Source organism: Cyprinus carpio, chromosome B13, assembly GCF_018340385.1.
Source record: "Cyprinus carpio isolate SPL01 chromosome B13, ASM1834038v1, whole genome shotgun sequence".
NCBI classification, from domain to species: Eukaryota; Metazoa; Chordata; class Actinopteri; order Cypriniformes; family Cyprinidae; genus Cyprinus; species Cyprinus carpio.
This window is the reverse complement of record NC_056609.1, coordinates 30,515,742-30,534,173: the sequence shown is the minus strand read 5'-3', so window position 1 is coordinate 30,534,173 and position 18,432 is coordinate 30,515,742. Positions and strand designations below refer to the sequence as shown.

Genomic DNA, 18,432 nt, shown 5'->3' with positions numbered 1-18,432 from the left:
TTGTATTGTAATTGAGTGAAAATGAAATTAATTTAATTCAACTTCTAACTGGTTTAACGTTTAGTAATCCACATGCTGGACTGTGAAGAGGCAGAAAGTTATAATATAAGTTTAAGTCTAGCTCTTGTCATTAAGATGCCCTTCTGTATAATTTAAAAACTCAAAAAATATAAATAACAAACATGTATAATTAATAACTGCCTTGTAGATTTCAAACGTTGTCATCAAAAGTGTGTGTTCAGGTAAGCTGCTGTTTTGCTCCAGTAACTGATTCATCAGATTTGAGGAGATTTGGGCTGCTGTATATATGAGCTGCTTCTTCACTTGTTTGGTTGCTTTCAATTTCTGCTTGGTTTTTAATGCCAGATGAGAAAAATGTAAATTCATTTTGCATGTTAATTTTAAAAAAATTAATTTGAAAACCTAAATTATTTATTTGTTACTTTTCTGACTTTGTTTGAATGCCTGAAAAAAATCTTTTACAGTGTCTCTGTATTGAAAACATCAAAATGTCTAAAATAATAGCTACAGCACTGAACATTTTAACTTTTAACTTTGCTTTTATCTTTAAAGATTTAAAGCTTTTAACTTGGATTTTCTTAATGTTTTAACAGTGAAGAGATTGTTCTCATTGATACTTACTGAACTGATCTGGATTCTTTAATCACAGGCAGCAACTTCTGAAGAACTTTCATATTTTCAGGATTATTCTTTCCTTTAACAAATTTATCAAAACAAAACTCATTCAGTTCCTCTTCTGATGTCAACAACACAAAAACTAAAGCTGACCACTGAGATGAAGAGAGTTTGGCTTCACTTAAATTTCCAGATTTCAGATACTGTTGTATTTCCTCCACTAGTGAACGATCACCCAGTTCATTCAGACAGTGGAACAGATTGATGGATTTCTCTGGAGAGTCAATGGTCCTGATCTTCTTCTTGATGTACTCAACTGTTTTCTCATTGCTGTCAGAGCTGCTTCTTTTCAGCTTCATTATTCGTTGGAGGAGAATCTGATGAGACTCCACTGACAAACCCAGAAGGAACCGCAGGAAAAGATCCAGATGTCCATTTTTACTCCATTTCAGAGCCTCTTTCACAGCTCTCTGATGCAGCTCAGATAATGAAACATGTTCTGATGAACTGAATTGAAACTGTTTCTTCACTTTAGACCGTAAACTCTGTTTGGTGATTGGCTCAAACTCATTTCTGTTGTGGTTTGTACAGGAGAGGTGCACATATAGAGCTGCTAGATGTTCCTGAATGCTCAGATGAACAAAGCAGAAGACTTTCCCCTGATACAAGCCCAACTCCTCTCTGAAGATCTGAGTGCACAATCCTGAGTACACTGATGCTTCTGTGACATCAATGCCACACTCTCTAAGGTCTTCCTCATAGAAGATCAGATTTCCTTTCACAAGCTGCTGAAAAGCCACTTTCCCCAGTTTGAGGGTCATATCTTCATCTGTCACCTTCTTCTCATAGTCCTTCTCATGTTTGATGCTGATCTGAAGGATCAGGAAGTGTGTGTACATTTGAGTGAGAGTCTTGGGAATCTCTCCACTCTCTGCTGGACTCAACATCTTCTCCAGAACAGCGGCTGAGATCCAGCAGAACACTGGGATGTGGCACATGATGTAGAGGCTCCTTGATGACTTCAGGTGTGAGATGATCCTGTCGGCCAGACTCTGATCACTGATTCTCTTCCTGAAGTATTCCTCCTTCTGTGGCTCATTGAAGCCTCGTACCACAATGAGGTTCATCAGCAGCACGTCCACTGAGGCTGATTCAGATATATTACACAGTTTCACTTCACTCTTAAAGTCCAGAGACAGACGACACTCATCCAGACCATCAAAGATGAACAACACTTTATATTTATCACTGGATATTTCCATTTCTTTAGTTTCAGGGAAAAAGACATGAAGAAGATCTGAAAGACTGAGTGTTTTGTCCTTCACCAGATTGATTTCTCTGAAAGGAAGTGGAAATATGAGCTGGACGTCGTGATTCTCTTTCCCTTCAGCCCAGTCCAGGATGAACTTCTGCACAGAGACTGTTTTTCCAATGCCAGCGACTCCCTTTGTCAGCACAGTTCTGATGGCTCTGTCTTGTCCAGGTAAAGGTGTAAAGATATCACTGCATTTGATGGCTGTGTCCACTGTTGCTGGTCTCCTGGATTGTGTCTCAATCTGTCTCACCTCATGCTCATTACTGATCTCTCCACTCTCACTCTCTGTGATGTAGAGCTCTGTGTAGATCTCATTCAGGAATGTCGGGTTTCTCTGCGTCGCTGTTCCCTCATACAGACGCTCAAACTTCTTCATCAGATTTGATCTGAACGTGTTGAGGACTTCATGGCTGGAAAATTAAAATACCAGATTATTACATATAAAGGTAAATGTACAGAGCAAAATTACTTTTTTCTTTTTGTATTATGAGACATTGAACATATCATAGGGTTTATGAAATGTGTCAGTTATTAATGATGTATTTGAGTAATGTTTACCTCACACCAGGATAAGTGTTGTGTTGTGGTTGATTCATAGACTCATCATATTTCTTACAGACAGGTTTTGTTACTGATCTGTGTTGCAGGATTGATTGAATCAAGAAACAAACACTCTGACATTGGTGACATTTTTCTCATTACCTTAATAACAGATGTGACTTTATTAAAAACACACCTGCTCAAGATCAAAACTGTAAAAAAAAAAAAAATACCATTGAAATAAATTGAAATAAATGAACAATTCTACTCTGTGCTCTATATCTGCTCGTTGTCATTAGATTTACTGTATTTCCTAGCCAGACTTCTGCTCATATTTAGTTATTATAGTGATGTATAATTATGGCAGTTTAATTTAAAATATCATACTATAATCATATCTTTTACAAAACAATTTAATACTTGAGGTTAAACCTTGTGTCATCATTCTTAAAATTAATTGGACAAGGCAAAGAAACATCACTCCTCATAGACACACAGCTGGGCTCTGCTTCTGATCTCTTCTGATGAACTGAACTATAACAGAGAGTGTGTGAGCAAATGTTAAAATATCAGATGAAATCATGAAATAATCACATGATAATACAAACAAACAAATATTTCTATTATGTCTGCTAATGAAATATTGTACCTGAGATTTTGAGGATGATCTCTAGACTCGTCAGTCTTCATAAAATTAATTGGACAAGGCAAAGAAACATCACTCCTCATAGACACACAGCTGGGCTCTGCTTCTGATCTCTTCTGATGAACTGAACTATAACAGAGAATCCTTTGAATTACTGTATTAATATTAACTTTTATTTGGAAAAAAATATATATATTTTCATCAATACTCTGTTGATACAGAAACCATAAACTAAAGTTATTTCACAGACTATCTGCCATTATAACTAATACAAATTCCTCAATTACATGAATACCTAATATAAAACATTATAAAACATTAAAACACAATATAAATACGAGCGACAGCTCTGGCTCTGGCTCTGATCTCTTCTGCTGTACAGATTTAATGAAAACATTCATTTTATTAAAGGAAAATTTAAAAATTAAATCCTTCATAAGGAGGTTCTATGGTCTTGTTGTTTTAAATAAAATTCTAATTTTAACTTGACATAAAAAAAAAAAACACATTGAAAGGGTGTTTGTTGTGAATATTTAGATCTGGTGACTGTTCATACATTCTTTGTTTTACTGACAAGCAGTATTTAAAAACATCATTGCAAACTGTTGTGGGAAAATAAAGTTGATGTATTATCTCACATATTTGCAGGAGACTTCCATGTTTTAAAAAGTGTTGTTAAGTGTTAGCTTATTATGTTTATGTTAATATGACTTAAATTTTCAAATTTTTTTAATCTGCCTGTAAATGTTTGTATCTCATGGGCGGGCGTGGGCTTGAGGTTATGTTTTGGGCCCTGTACCTACACTACAAATGCCCTCAAATAGAACATCATTATGGAGTAACACAAAACACACAATATTCATAAATAGTACAATTAATATGCCTAACACGTCTAGGCTATAGTCAAAGTTTAAATGTAATATTAAATATTCATTATAATATAATAAACAGGATGTGTTCTCTCAGTTGAGAGATCAAAATCCTGAAATAACTTTGAGCAAAAAAAAAAAAAATAATAATAATAATGTTGTCATATCTGCATCCTCTTATGTCAAGTTCTTATTTAATCAGTAAATTCAATCGAATAAAAAGACATGCTGGCTATTAAAAATCAAATTAAATCACTATCAACAAAATTAATAGATGGATTGTGCATAAATGTTAAGTTTAAATATAACATTTTAAAAATATTGAAATATTAAATGATTGCAAAAATGAAATAAGCTACTTTTTAAAATACGAATCTACACCAGCCGGTAGGTGGCATCAAGTGACTGTGGCAGCAAGTCTTAATGAGTGAGTTGACTCAACTGATTCGTTTAAAAAGCTGATTCATTTAACTTTGCAAACGACTGTATTTATAGCCTGACTGAATCATTCGCTGGTCGTGTAACGCTGAGGAACAAAACACTATTGTTCGGAGACGCAGCGGTTCTGCTGTTTGTTCTTTCTTTCTGATGGAGCAAAATGGAATTTTGTGTCTGAAAGTTACTCTGTAAGTTATTGTTTATTGTACATTTGCGATAGTGCAGATATTCAAGATAGGCTAAGTCACATATCAAAGGCATAGCTATGTTATAAAAACTGAAACTCATTAAATTGCTATTTTTTATTAAAAATCATTTTGATGGCATTTCTTAGCCACTACGTGTAATGGCAGTAAGACGAGAGAGAGCACTCAAAACTCATCAGATGATCACATAATTTAGTGGAATATTAATATAGTAATATAGAATCATTCTCTGTAAAAGAAATGAGGAGTGAACATTTGAGAATTTATCATCTTTCTAAATGTGCGCTCTTTGGGGCTAAAGGCTTAATGCAGCTGTTTAAAGTAGCCATGTGATAGCAAACCAATCGGTGCAGACACGATTCAATACATGTGTCCATCTTCTACGTGAAATAATCATAAATTCCAGTTTATGCTGTTTGATTGTGGCCTCGAAGGTCGTAGTTGTAAGCTGTATCCCCAGCTGGCCCGGTTAGATCTCGCGTGCGCAGTGGAAATGCGGCTAATAAATTCTGAATTCTGACTGGCATATAACGAACAAATCAAACAAATGTAAACAGGCAAAGGCGGGGCCCCCTACAAGGCGGGGCCAATGGGCAGGTCAGTTGTGACTTTATTAAAAACACACATGCTCAAGATCACAACTGTAAAAAAAAAAAATAACATTTAAATAAACTGAAATAAATAAACAATTCTACTCTTTGCTCTATATCTGCTCGTTGTCATTAGATTTACTGTATTTCCTAGCCAGACTTCTGCTCATATTTAGTTATTATGGTGTTGTATAATTATGGCAGTTTAATTTAACATATCATACTAAAATCATATCTTTCACAAAACAATTTAATACTTGAGGTTAAACCTTGTGTCATCACTCTTAAAATTAATTGGACGAGGCAAAGAAGCATCACTCCTCATAGACACACAGCTGGGCTCTGCTTCTGATCTCTTCTGATGAACTGAACTATAACAGAGAGTGTGTGAGCAAATGATAAAATATCAGATGAAATCATGAAATAATCACAATAAAACAAACAAACAAATATTTCTATTATGTCTGCTAATGAAATATTGTACCTGAGATTTTGAGGATGACGTATAGACTCGACAGTCTTCATAAAATTAATTGGACGAGGCAAAGAAGCATCACTCCTCATAGACACACAGCTGGGCTCTGCTTCTGATCTCTTCTGATGAACTGAACTATAACAAATAATCTTTTGAATTACTGTATTTATATTAACTTTTATTTTGAAAAAAAAAAATATTTTCATCAATACTCTGTTGATACAGAAACCATAAACTAAAGTTATTAAAAACATTCATTTTATTAAAGGGAAAATTAAAAACAAAAAATACCTTCATAAGGAGGTTCTATGGTCTTGTTGTTTTAAATAAAATTCTAATTTTAACTTAACATAAAAAAACACACACATTAACAGGGTGTTTGTTGTGTATATTTAGATCTGGTGACTGTGTTCATACATTCTTTGTTTTACTGACAAGCAGCATTTAAAAACATCATGGCCATCTGTGATGAGAAAATACTCTCCCTCATATAAAAGTTGATGTATTATCTCACATATTTGCAGGAGACTTCCATGTTTTAAAAAGTGTTGTTAAGTGTTAGTGTCATTGAGACAAACCCTGTGATTCCCTCCTCTGGCTAGCAGAGGGCTCCATCACCCGAATACTAGCGCACACGCATCCATTCACTCACTTACACTGACACTGACTCACACTACATTTCCCACAAGCCCCGTCCTTGGACTCTGATTATGCTACAGCTGTAGCTTATTGGACAGTATAAAGCTGCCAGTTTCCTTGTGTTCATCGCGAGGTCTTGTATTTACTACGGTGTACATTTCTGAGCATTCATATCCTGTTTGATTACCTGTTGCTGATATTGTCTGTTCCCCGTCTTCGATTGTTTGCTGCCTGCCTTCTGACTATTGCTATTGATTATTGGACTTTGATACATTGCTTGATACCCCGACACTCTGCCTGTTTAACGACCACGAATCTGCCTGTTCCACGCTGTTGTGTTTGCTGATCCTGACCACTGCCTGTATGACCCTGATTATTGTTAATAAAGCCTGCTTATGGATCCCACTTCGATTGACGTCTCGTTACAGAAGACCTCGCTGGCACAAGATCTAGCGGCTTTCAACCATCTATGTGCTATGATGGCTTCCCAGGCAAGTCAGATTGCTGATAATCAGCTTCAGCTGAATCACCTCACAACTATTACGGAGGAATTGGTCAAGGCAGTTCAAAGTCTCCATACCGCTGCACCTGCCACCGCTTCATCTGAGCCCGCTGCTATTACACACCTGGCTGAGACGCCAACTCACGTTAACCCACGTCATGCATTCCCAAAGATGTTTGATGGTGACGCAATGAAATGCAAAGGTTTTCTACTGCAGTGCTCACTCTTCGTGGAATAGCAACCCATGTTATACAACACTGAGTCTGGTAAGATCGCATTCGTTAGTTCTCTATTGACTGGGAGAGCACTTGAATGGATTACTGCTGTGTGGCGTCCTGATGGAACAGCTTTTGTGAGGTCTTTGATCACCCCAAGGAGGGGAAAGGGGCAAGCTATCGCCTATTGGAATTGTCACAAGGAAGACGCACGGCAGTTGAGTACGCTCTAGCTTTCCGCACGCTTGCAGCACAAACCAACTGGGTGAGTGATACTTTAAAAGTATTATTTCGAAAAGGGATTAAATCATGACCTTCAGACTGAGCTTGCTTGTAGAGATGAAGGCAGAGACTTGAAAGATTTCATCGAACTGGCTATTACCATAGACAACCTACAACAATCACGACGTTCCAGATCATGCAGTCCCATGCTACCACTCTACCCAACGAGTCACACGAGCCCATGCATGTGAACGCCTATCATCTATCTTCTGAAGAGAAGAATCGTCGTCTCACCAATCGCCTATGTTTCTACTGTGGTCAGCCTGGTCATCAACGGAGCTCATGTCCTGCACACCCCACTACTGAATCTCTATGATCGGTGAGTCCCTCTTTAAATTCCATCAGCCCCACGCAATGTGTTGTTTGTTCCCATTGTTCTATGGATGAATGGTACTCAAGGAGCTACGACTGCCATGCTGGATTCAGAAGCGGCAGGAAACTTTATGTCTGAGGAATTTTTCTCATAGTCATGCTGTCTCTCTAATTCCGTGTTCTACACCTCTCTCGGTAGAGACAATACATGGGCGCCCACTGGGCTCTGGATTGATAAAGTCTATGTCTCAGGAACTCCAAATGTCTACCGAGCTCCTTCATGAGGAGAAGATTCATTTCTATATCCTTCCTATGTCTAACACTCCTATTATTCTAGGATTGCCTTGGCTTCGCCGCCATGATCCTCTAATATCATGGAGGGAGGGTCAAATTGTTAATTGGAGTTCCCAGTGTCAACACACCTGTCTGTCTACTGTCAAACCATTACCTGTCTGTAGAGTCAACGTCACTCAAGAGGTCTTATCCATACCCAACCTGCCTAAAGAATATGCCGATCTGTCCATCGCCTTCAGTAAGTCCAAAGCCAACACACTACCACCACATCGTACTAGTGACTGTGCTATTGATCTGCTTCCAGGACACATGCCTCCCAGAGGTTGTATATTCCCACTGTCTCAACCCACATCCGAAGCCATGAAAAAATACATCGAGGAGGAACTAGAGAAGGGGTTCATTCGTCCATCCACGTCTCCTGCGTCTGCTGGTTTCTTCTTTGTGCACAAGAAGGATGGAGGTTTATGTCCTTGCATCGACTACCGTGGACTGAACAAAATCACAGTGAAATTTCGATACCCATTACCACTGGTTCCATCAGCACTTGAAAAACTTCACTCAGCCCAATTCTACACCAAGCTGGATTTACGGTGCGCTTACAACCTCATCCGCATCAGAGAGTCCAACAGTCCAACACTGCCTCAACAACCACCAAATGACACAATCAAGGATATGTTGAATCGTTGGGCCAGGTCAACAGTCCGTCAGTCTTCCAATCCTTAATTAACGCCGTGTTCAGAGACATGCTAAACAAGATGGTAATCGTATACATTGATGACATTCTCATATACTCCAACACCTTTGACGAACACATACATGATGTCAGAGCTGTCTTACAACGTCTCATATATCACCAACTGTATGCCAAAGCAGAGAAGTGTGAGTTTCGCAGCACATCTACATCGTTCTTGGGTTACATCCTCAGTCCTGAGGGGGTCGCGATGGATGAGCAGAAGGTCAATGCTATCTTTAACTGGCCCGAATCCGTCACCTCGAAGGAGCTTCAATGCTTCCTGGGTTTCACCAACTTCTATAGACGCTTCATCCGTGACTTCAGTACCATTGCCAGTCCTCTAACATCCATGGTCGAGAGGGGTCCACTGACTGGAATGGTCAGATTCAGCCCGCCAAGCTTTCCAAGAGTTAAAACAGCGCTTCATCTCCGCACTTATACTCTATCACCCCGACCCTTCACTCCCGTTTGTGGTCGAGGTGGACACCTCCAGTACCAGGCTGGGTGTGTAGTTCTATCACAACGCCAGGGTCCCATGTCTAAATTGTACCCATGTGCGTTCTATTCCAGAAAACTGAATGCTGCTGAACGTAACTATGATGTTGGGGACAGAGAATTGCTGGCGATGAAAGCTGTGTTTGAGGAGTGGAGACATTGGCTTGAGGGTGCAAACTACCCCTTTACAGTACTGACTGATCACAAGAACCTCGAATACCTTCGCACAGCAAAGAGACTCAATCCCAGACAGGCAAGATGGTCACTCTTCTTCACTCGCTTTAACTTCACTGTCACCTATCGTCCTGGTTCAAAGAATACCAAAGCCGATGCACTGTCTCGACAGTTTGAGGAGGATTTTCTGCTAATCCTGAGAGCCTTCTGCCCTTTCAAGTCAATGTAGCACCCATTCAGTTGGATCTCATGACCCTAATCCAACAACAGAACGCTCTGAGCGAAGTCCCCGCCGATTGTCCTACAGACAAGGTGTTTATTCCTGCCGAACTGCGAGATCAGGTATTGAATCATGTCCATTGTCTGCCGTCTTCTGTTCACCTTGGTATTAACTCCACCATACATCTACTGCAAAATCGCTTCTGGTGGAACACACTCATCAAAGACACCACTTCCTTTGTCCAGAGATGCCAAATCTGTAACATCAACAAGACACCCAAACAGCTGCCAGCAGGTCTTCTTCAGCCACTTCCCATTCCACAACGACCCTGGTCACACATCGCTATTGACTTCATCACAGATCTCCCAGAATCAGATGGTAACACAGTCATCCTCACCATAATAGACAGATTCTCCAAAGCCTGCCATCTCATCCCATTACCAAAACTTCCCACTGCCATGCAAACTGCTGAGCTATTATGTAACTGGGTCTTTTGTTTATATATAGGCTACCAGAGGACATCGTGTCTAACTGCGGACCTCAGTTCACATCACGTCTGTGTTCTTCAAGGCCCTAGACATTAATACATTAATTAAGAACGACTCAACCAAGAACTAACATGCTTCCGCAGATCCTATTGTAATCAGAACCAGAACGATTGGGCCTGCTTCCTTATGTGGGCTGAGTACGCCCAAAATTCCATTCTCCAAACAGCCACTGGCCTGTCTCCTTTCAAGTGCATTCTGGGATTCCAACCTCCGTTGTTTCCTTGGTCCGGTGAGCCTTCAGATGTCCCTGCTGTAAACGACTGGCTTAACCGAAGTGAAGCCACTTGGAACCAGGCACATAATCAACTGCAACATGCAATCCATCGTCAAAGGGATCAGGCAGATGGACGAAGACGTCCCGGTCCAGACTACAGGCCAGGTCAATGGGTTTGGCTATCCACCTTAGACTTACGCCTCCGTCTTCTATGCAAAAAGCTGAGTCCAAGGTACGTGAGTCCATTTCAAATAACACGCCAAATTACACCAGTTTCTTTCCGTCTAGCATTGCCCAGTACTTACCGTATTTCTCCCTCCTTTCATGTTTCCCTGCTCAAGCCCACTGCTATTCCCCGTGAGGAGGGAGAGGGGAGGTCCGGTGATCAGAGCCCCCAACACATCCTGGTAGAGGGTGAGGAGGCGTACCAGGTCCGAGAGCTGCACGATTCCAGACGTCGGGGACACCTACTTCGATATCTGGTCAACTGGGAGGGGTACGGCCCAGAGGAACAGTCATGGGTCAATGCTGACGACATTCTCGATCCCAATCTGGTGGAAGAGTTCCACCGCAACCATCCTGAAAACCGTCCCCTCGACCACGTGGTGGACCCTGACGTTGTCTGCCTCCTTGCACCAGGAGTCACTCGCGGGGGGTGGGCGGGGGTTGTTGGGGCTCTGTCACGGAGACAAACCCCGTGATTCCCTCCTCTAGCCAGCAGAGGGCTCCATCACCCGAATACTAGCACACACACATCCATTCACTCACTTACACTGACTCACACTACATTTCCCACAAGCCCCATCCTTGGACTCTGATTATGCTACAGCTGTAGCTTATTGGACTTCAGTAAGACCAAGATGGCGGCGCGTACACATCGCAAGGCTCGGCGTCTCTCCAGTTTTTGCCAATTTGCAGTATTTTTCCTGCTCATCTCGGGTCTGTTCATACTGAACAGATTTGCTTTAACATCATACACCCAACAGGAGCTTTTGGATATTGGTGAGGACTTTTCCAACAGTTTTATCGCCAATCTTCGACTCATCCCTAAGATCTCCAGAACACCCGAGGCTACGCACTCTACCCGGCCGGGCGGAAGTGCTAGCAGGTGGCGTCGAGGTCGTAAACAAAGGCGGGGGAAGCGTGGTGGTCTAAGAGCTAAGCTAAAGCTAACACCGCTCCGTCTCTCTTTACCCAGCATTTTCCTCGCTAATGTGCGGTCACTGGTGAACAAAATGGACGAGTTACAACTTTGCATCTCCCACAGTAAGACACTTTTGGATTGCAATGTCATGGTTTTCACAGAAACATGGCTACACAGCGAAGTACACTATAATGCTACTGAGCTAGCCGGACGCTACACACTCCGGGCAGATAGAACAGCAGATGACTCCGGCAAAACAAGACTGTGGTGCATTGTGCATTTATGTCAACAAAGCTTGGTGTACGGACACTGTCATTGTTGGGAGACACTGCTCAGCTAACCTAGAGTTTCTCATGGTTAAATGTAGACCTCTTTATCTGCCGCGGGAGTTCACTTCCACCATTATAACAGCAGTCTATATTCCACCGGATGCTAATGCCAAGCGTGCTTTGAACGAACTTCATGCAGTCATTAGTAAACAACAGACTGCTCACCCGGAGGATGCTTTTATTGTCGCGGGTGATTTTAATCTCTCCAAATTAAAGACAGTGCTCCCCAAATTCCATCAGCATGTTTCCTGCCACACCAGAGGAGACAAAACTTTGGATCATGTTTACAAAAACATTGATGGAACCTACATCGCAACACCCCTCCCCCATCTCGGACAGTCTGATCACCTTTCTTTGTTTCTCACCCCTAAGTATTCACCCCTCATCAACCGAGTGAAGCCATCAGTGAGGACCATCAAAGTGTCTCCAACTGGAGCAGACTCTTTACTTCAGGACAGGTTTCAACACACTGACTGGAGTATGTTTGCTTCTCAGGCTGCCTGTGGCTCTCACACGGACATTGACATCTATACCTCCTCTGTACTGGATTACATCAACACCAACATTGACAGATTTACAACAGAAAAACAGATCACAACATACCCTAATCAGAAGCCATGGATGAACAAGGAGGTGCGACTTCTGCTGAGAGCCCGCAACACTGCCTTCAGGTCAGATGACACTCAGGCCTACAGCAAATCCAGGGCTAACCTGAAAAGGGGCATCAAAAATGCCAAGTACTGCTACAAGCTGAAGGTAGAGGAACACTTTTCCAACTCTGACCCTGACGCATGTGGCAGGGCATCCAGGTCATCAGCGACTAAAAAGTCAAGCAACTCCGCTCCAACGGTCACAGACGTCTCCTTCCTTAACGAGCTAAATGACTTTTATGCTCACTTCAACAGCGACAGCAAGGAGACGGCCACCAAAATCACACACTCAGCAAACCACCAACCCCTCAAACTCAGATGTCCACACTGCATTGAGCCGGATCGACGCACACAAGGCTGCTGGCCCGGACGGCATTCCTGGTCGTGTGCTTAGGGCATGTGCTGAGCAGCTTGCAGGGGTCTTCACAGACATTTTCAACCTGTCCCTCACCCAAGCAACTGTGCCAACATGTTTTAATTCCACATCCATTGTGCCAACACCGAAACACTCCTCCCCGATGTGCTTAAATGACTACTGCCCCGTAGCACTCACACCCATCATTATGAAGTGCTTCGAGCAACTGGTTCTAGCACACCTCAAGAACTGCCTCCGACCCACACTGGACCCACACCAATTTGCCTAACGTAAAAAAATAGGAGCACAGAGGATGCAGTATGCACAGTGCTGTACTCTGCACTCACACACTTGGACAATAACAACACATACGTACAGATGTTGTTTGTTGACTTCAGCTCAGCATTTAACACCGTCATTCCCTCCAAGCTGACCATAAAACTTGGAGACCTGGACATTAACCCCTCCCTCTGCAACTGGATTATGGACTTTCTGACCAACAGACCTCAGCATGTTAGGTCAGGCCACACCTGCTCCACCACCTTCACACTTAACACCGGCGTACCACAGGGCTGTGTGCTGAGCCCATTACGCTACTCCCTCTACACCCACGACTGCAAGCCTGTGCATGGATCAAACTCCATCATTAAGTTTGCAGATGACACCACGGTGATTGGCCTCTTTAGAGACAATGATGAGACTGCCTACAGGGAGGAGGTACGGCACCTGGCCACATGGTGCGCTGACAATAACCTGCTCCTTAATACCAGCAAGACAAAGGAGCTCATTGTAGACTTCAGGAAGAAGAAAGGAAGCATGCACAACCCCATCCACATTAACAGGATGGTTTGTTGAACGTGTCTCCAGCTTCAAGTTCCTGGGAACCATCATCTCGGAGGACCTGTCCTGGACCACAAACACCTCCAGCCTGGTCAAGAAGGCTCACCAGCGCCTCTTCTTCCTCAGGACACTGAAGAAGAACCAGCTGTCTTCAGCTGTGCGATCGAGAGCATCTTGACCCGTTGCATCACAGTCTGGTATGGGAACTGCTCAGTTGCTGACTGCAAGGCACTGCAGAGGGTGGTGAAAACTGCCCAACGCATCACAGGGACACCACTTCCTGCTATTGAGGACATCCAGAGGAAACGCTGTCTACGTCAAGCTCGCAGCATTCTTAAGGACTCTTCTCACCCTGACCACAGACTGTTTAACCTCCTGCCCTCTGGGAGGCGCTTCAGGAGCGTCCGGACAAGGACCAGCAGATTCAGGAACAGCTTTTTCCCTACAGCTGTCTCCTTACTGAACTCTGCCCTATTTATTTACTTACAATCAAGCAAAAACAGTAAACTTGTTATTACTTGCACTACTTCACCACATCTGATTTATCTATTTATTTACTTACAATCAAGCAAAAACAGTAAACTTGTTATTACTTGCACTACTGTCTGTTCATCCAGAATACTGAGTAATCCATTTGCACACTGAAATATTTTCTATGCACTTTACTGTCCATTGCACTAGTATAAATAATGTTCATATGTTCATAGTTTCTGCCTATAGTGTACATACACTTTTACATAATCCATCTGTATAGTATGTTCATAGTACACCTAACTGTATATCATGCTGATAGTATTTAAAAATCTGTAAATTATGTCCATAATACTGCCTTATCTGTATATTTATGTACATTTGTAACATATTGTAGACCTTGTATATTCTGTACTTACTGCTTATTGCACTTCTGGTTAGATGCTAACTGCATTTCATTGCCTTGTACCTTACATGTGCAATGACAATAAAGTTGAATCTAATCTAAAGCTGCCAGTTCCTTGTGTTCATTGCAAGGTCTTGTATTTACTATGGTGTACATTTCTGAGCGTTCATATCCTGTTTGATTACCTGTTGCTGATATTGTCTGTTCCCCGTCTTCGATTGTTGCTGCCTGCCTTCTGACTATTGCTATTATTTATTGGACTTTGATACAGTGCTTGATACCCCGACACTCTGTTTAATGACCACGATTCTGCCTGTTCCACGCTGTTGTGTTTGCTGATCCTGACCACTGCCTGTATGACCCTGATTATTGTTAATAAAGCCTGCTTATGGATCCCACTTCGAGTGACGTCTCGTTACAGTTAGCTTATTATGTTTATGTTAATATGAACTCAATTTTCACATTTTTTATAATCTGCCTGTAAATGTTTGTATCTCATGGGCGGGCGGGGGCCCCTGGGCTTGAGGTTATGTTTTGGCCCTGTACCTACACTACAAATGCCCTCGAATAGAACATCATTATGGAGAAAAAACAAAACACACAATATACATAAATAGTACAATTAATATGCCTAACATGTCTAGGCTATAGTCAAAGTTTAAATGTAATATTAAATATCCATTAAATATATTTTACTGTGTACTAGTTCATAATATTTATTAAGTACTGTTGATGATGTGGTCTCAGCTTTGAAATAAATGTTAAAATATATTTTACTGTGTACAAAAAAAATGTTGTCATATCTGTGTCCTCTATCAACAAAATTCATAGATGGATTGTGCATAAATGTAAAGTTTAAATATAACATTTTGAAAATACTGAAATATTAAATGATTGCAAAAATTAAATAAGCTAATTTTTAAAATATAAAACTACAGCCGCCAGTAGGTGGCAGCAAGTCTTAATGAGTGAGTTGACGTCAACTGATTCGTTTAAAAATCTGATTCATTTAACTTTGCAAACGACTGTATTTATAGCCTGACTGAATCATTCGCTGGTCGTGTAACGCTGAGGAACAAAACACTATTGTTCGGAGACGCAGTGGTTCTGCTGTTTGATCTTTCTTTCTGACGGAGCAAAATGGAAATTTGTGTCTGAAAGTTACTCTGTAAGTTGTTGTTTATTGTAAACTCATCAGATGATCACATAATTTAGTGGATAATTTGAGATTTATCCTAATCTTTCTATATGTGTGCTCTAGACATGTGCCAGTATTCAGTAATGTGATATATCCCAGTAATGAATATGCACGATATTGTTATCCTGTGTACCTGTGTACTAAATACCATGAATAATTATATATTACAATATATTTAGAATTTGGAATGCATTTTAAGAATACTATTCCCATCAGCTGGTCAAAATGCACAACACCACTGTATGCTGCTTGAAAGACGCTCTGATTTAAACAAGCATGCATGAGAAGCACGTGAGAGACACGCTGAATGAAAGCACATTCACTCTCTGACAGCAGATGGCGCTAAACTGCAGAAAATGCAGCCCTTACCCTGGAAACCCCATAAATAAAGCAGCTGTGCTACTTTCTAAAACATATTTAAATAATTTTAAATAGCCATTCAGATTTGTGGATTCGCTATGGTGTTCATCACAGCGCCAGATACTTAAATATTTAGACTTATTAGGCTATTTATTTTCAATTTTTTTTTTCATTTTAATCTGTACTACAACATGCCCTAGATAGTGTTTGAAATTGTTTTGATTCTTTGTTGTTAATTCACACTTTACATTAGGGCTTCATTAGTTAACATTAGTTAATTCATTAGTTAACATAAACTGCCAATGAAACATTCTTCTGAACATTCATTAATCTTAGGTATTCCAATATTTAATAACATGCTGTTAAAATCGAAAGTTGCAACTGTGTTATTTAATGAGCTAACATGAACTAAGACTTTTTTTTTTAACAAAGATTAATAACTTCTGTAGCAAATGTAGCTATTGCTCAATGTGAATGTTAATGCATTAACTAAGGTTAACTAATGAGGTCTTATTGTAAAGTGATTCCTATGGGTCTTTATAGTTCTTTTCCACTTTAATCTGTGTAAAACATTTAACTTTATATAATTTTCTGTATTGCTTTATTGTATTTAAATGTTCAGTTATTTTTGTTATAAGAAAAAAAGTTATTTAACCTGTTATACTGTATTATGACCACTTTTTTTTACCAATTAATCGCAACAGGAAAATTTGATACCGGCATATCCCTAGTGCGCTTTTTGGGGCTAAAGGCTTTGTACAGCTGTTTAAAGTAGCCATGTGATAACAAATCAATCGGTGCAGACGCGATTCAATACATGTGTCCTTCTACACTGAACAAAATTCTAAACGCAACACTTTTGTTTTTGCCCCCATTTTTCATGAGCTGAACTCAAAGGTCTAAGACTTTTTCTATGTGCACAAAAGGCCTATTTCTCTCAAATATTGTTCACAAATCTGTCTAAATCTGTGTTAGTGAGCACTTCTCCTTTGCTACCTCACAGGTGTGGCATATCAAGATGCTAATTAGACAGCATGATTATTGCACAGGTGTGCCTTAGGATGGCCACAATAAAAGGCCACCCTAAAATGTGCAGTTTTATCACACAGCACAATGCCACAGATGTCGCAAGTTTTGAGGGACCCCTACAAGGCAGGCCCATGGGCTGTATCCCACTCAAGCCCAATGGTAATTCCGGCCATGCTCATGGGATACAATGGCCTTTTAGGGCTATAAATAAAGATTTTATTTATTTATTTATTTATTTATTTATTTTTTTACATATAGACTTTGTGGTCCACAGACTTTAGACCAGGGCTGTCAAACTCAGTTTCTGGAGGGCCACAGCCCTGCGGTGTTTAGTTTCTACCCTGGTCTAATGGTGCGTGTCAGATAGTCATGTCAGATAGATTGTATTTACAAGTTATGTTGTCACCTGTGCATTAATGAGTAATGTAAAATATAAATATAAGTTACATATACAAAATATTATATTATTGTATAATTACCATAGAATATGTAATATTCAGTTTACATCACCTTCAAAAACTGAATTAAAACGAAAAAAAGCAAAAACACGATGCATATTATTTATTCATCATTTTGTAGATGTAGAGTTAAAAAAAAAAAAGAAGTTGAATTTTATGTAGAAAAGTTGTTCCAATCAAAGTAACTTGTCTGCACCTGACTTTGTAATTTTGACTTCTCAACTCGTAAACATGAATGTCCCAGGAGGACTTGAACACAGCATAACACACAAACCATCTAGTTCCCAGATAAGCCTGAAGAACCTGTTTAGCTGGATCAGGTGTGTTTAATTATAGTTAGAGCTAAACTCTGCAGGGTGTGGTGCTCCAGGAACTGAGTTTGACACCCTGCTTTAGGCTTTGTAGCCTATTTCAGAAAATCAGTTCAATACTTCAAACTCTTAAACAATGATTTATTGTCAATCATTTAATCATTTTTCATTTAGTTAGCAATACTCAATTTAGTTTTAGTTCAACAAGACATGGATTATTTTTCAGGCATGTGTATATACACATATGTGTATCTGTATCTATGAAATAAGCTACTCAACAAAAACACGTATGCAAACGTGTATAAAAATGTACAAAATATATATAGTTTGCATGTGATTTTGTTTAGCTTGTGTTTTTGTTTTTGTTTATGATATTTCATACATCAGGTTTTTATTGCTAATATATGTGATTCATTGCAATTCTGTGATTATTGAGAGATAGACAAAATAACCCTCTTCCTCAAAGCCTGCTGTATCATATTCAACATTAACTTTTTAACATAAAAAAAATTACATAAAAAATGATAAATGCATAATG

At 40.2% G+C, this 18,432-nt stretch overlaps 1 protein-coding gene across 3 annotated transcripts in view; it reads right to left on the bottom strand.

Moving 5' to 3' along the window:
- The window catches only part of LOC109069392 (NACHT, LRR and PYD domains-containing protein 12-like), a 121,517-nt gene that overhangs the window by 55,332 nt on the left and 47,753 nt on the right, over positions 1–18,432 (bottom strand). For 2 of the 3 annotated variants that reach the window (XM_042737613.1, XM_042737612.1), the window contains exons 3-5: positions 5,725–5,850; positions 5,510–5,611; positions 643–2,361 (exon numbers count right to left, since the gene is read on the bottom strand). In XM_042737613.1, coding sequence (XP_042593547.1) covers positions 643–2,361; positions 5,510–5,611; positions 5,725–5,850 — 1,947 coding nt within the window. Of the gene's footprint in view, positions 1–642; positions 2,362–2,911; positions 3,026–3,140; positions 3,267–5,497; positions 5,612–5,724; positions 5,851–18,432 lie in introns of all 3 variants that reach the window. The other variant, XM_042737614.1, reaches the window with a different exon arrangement.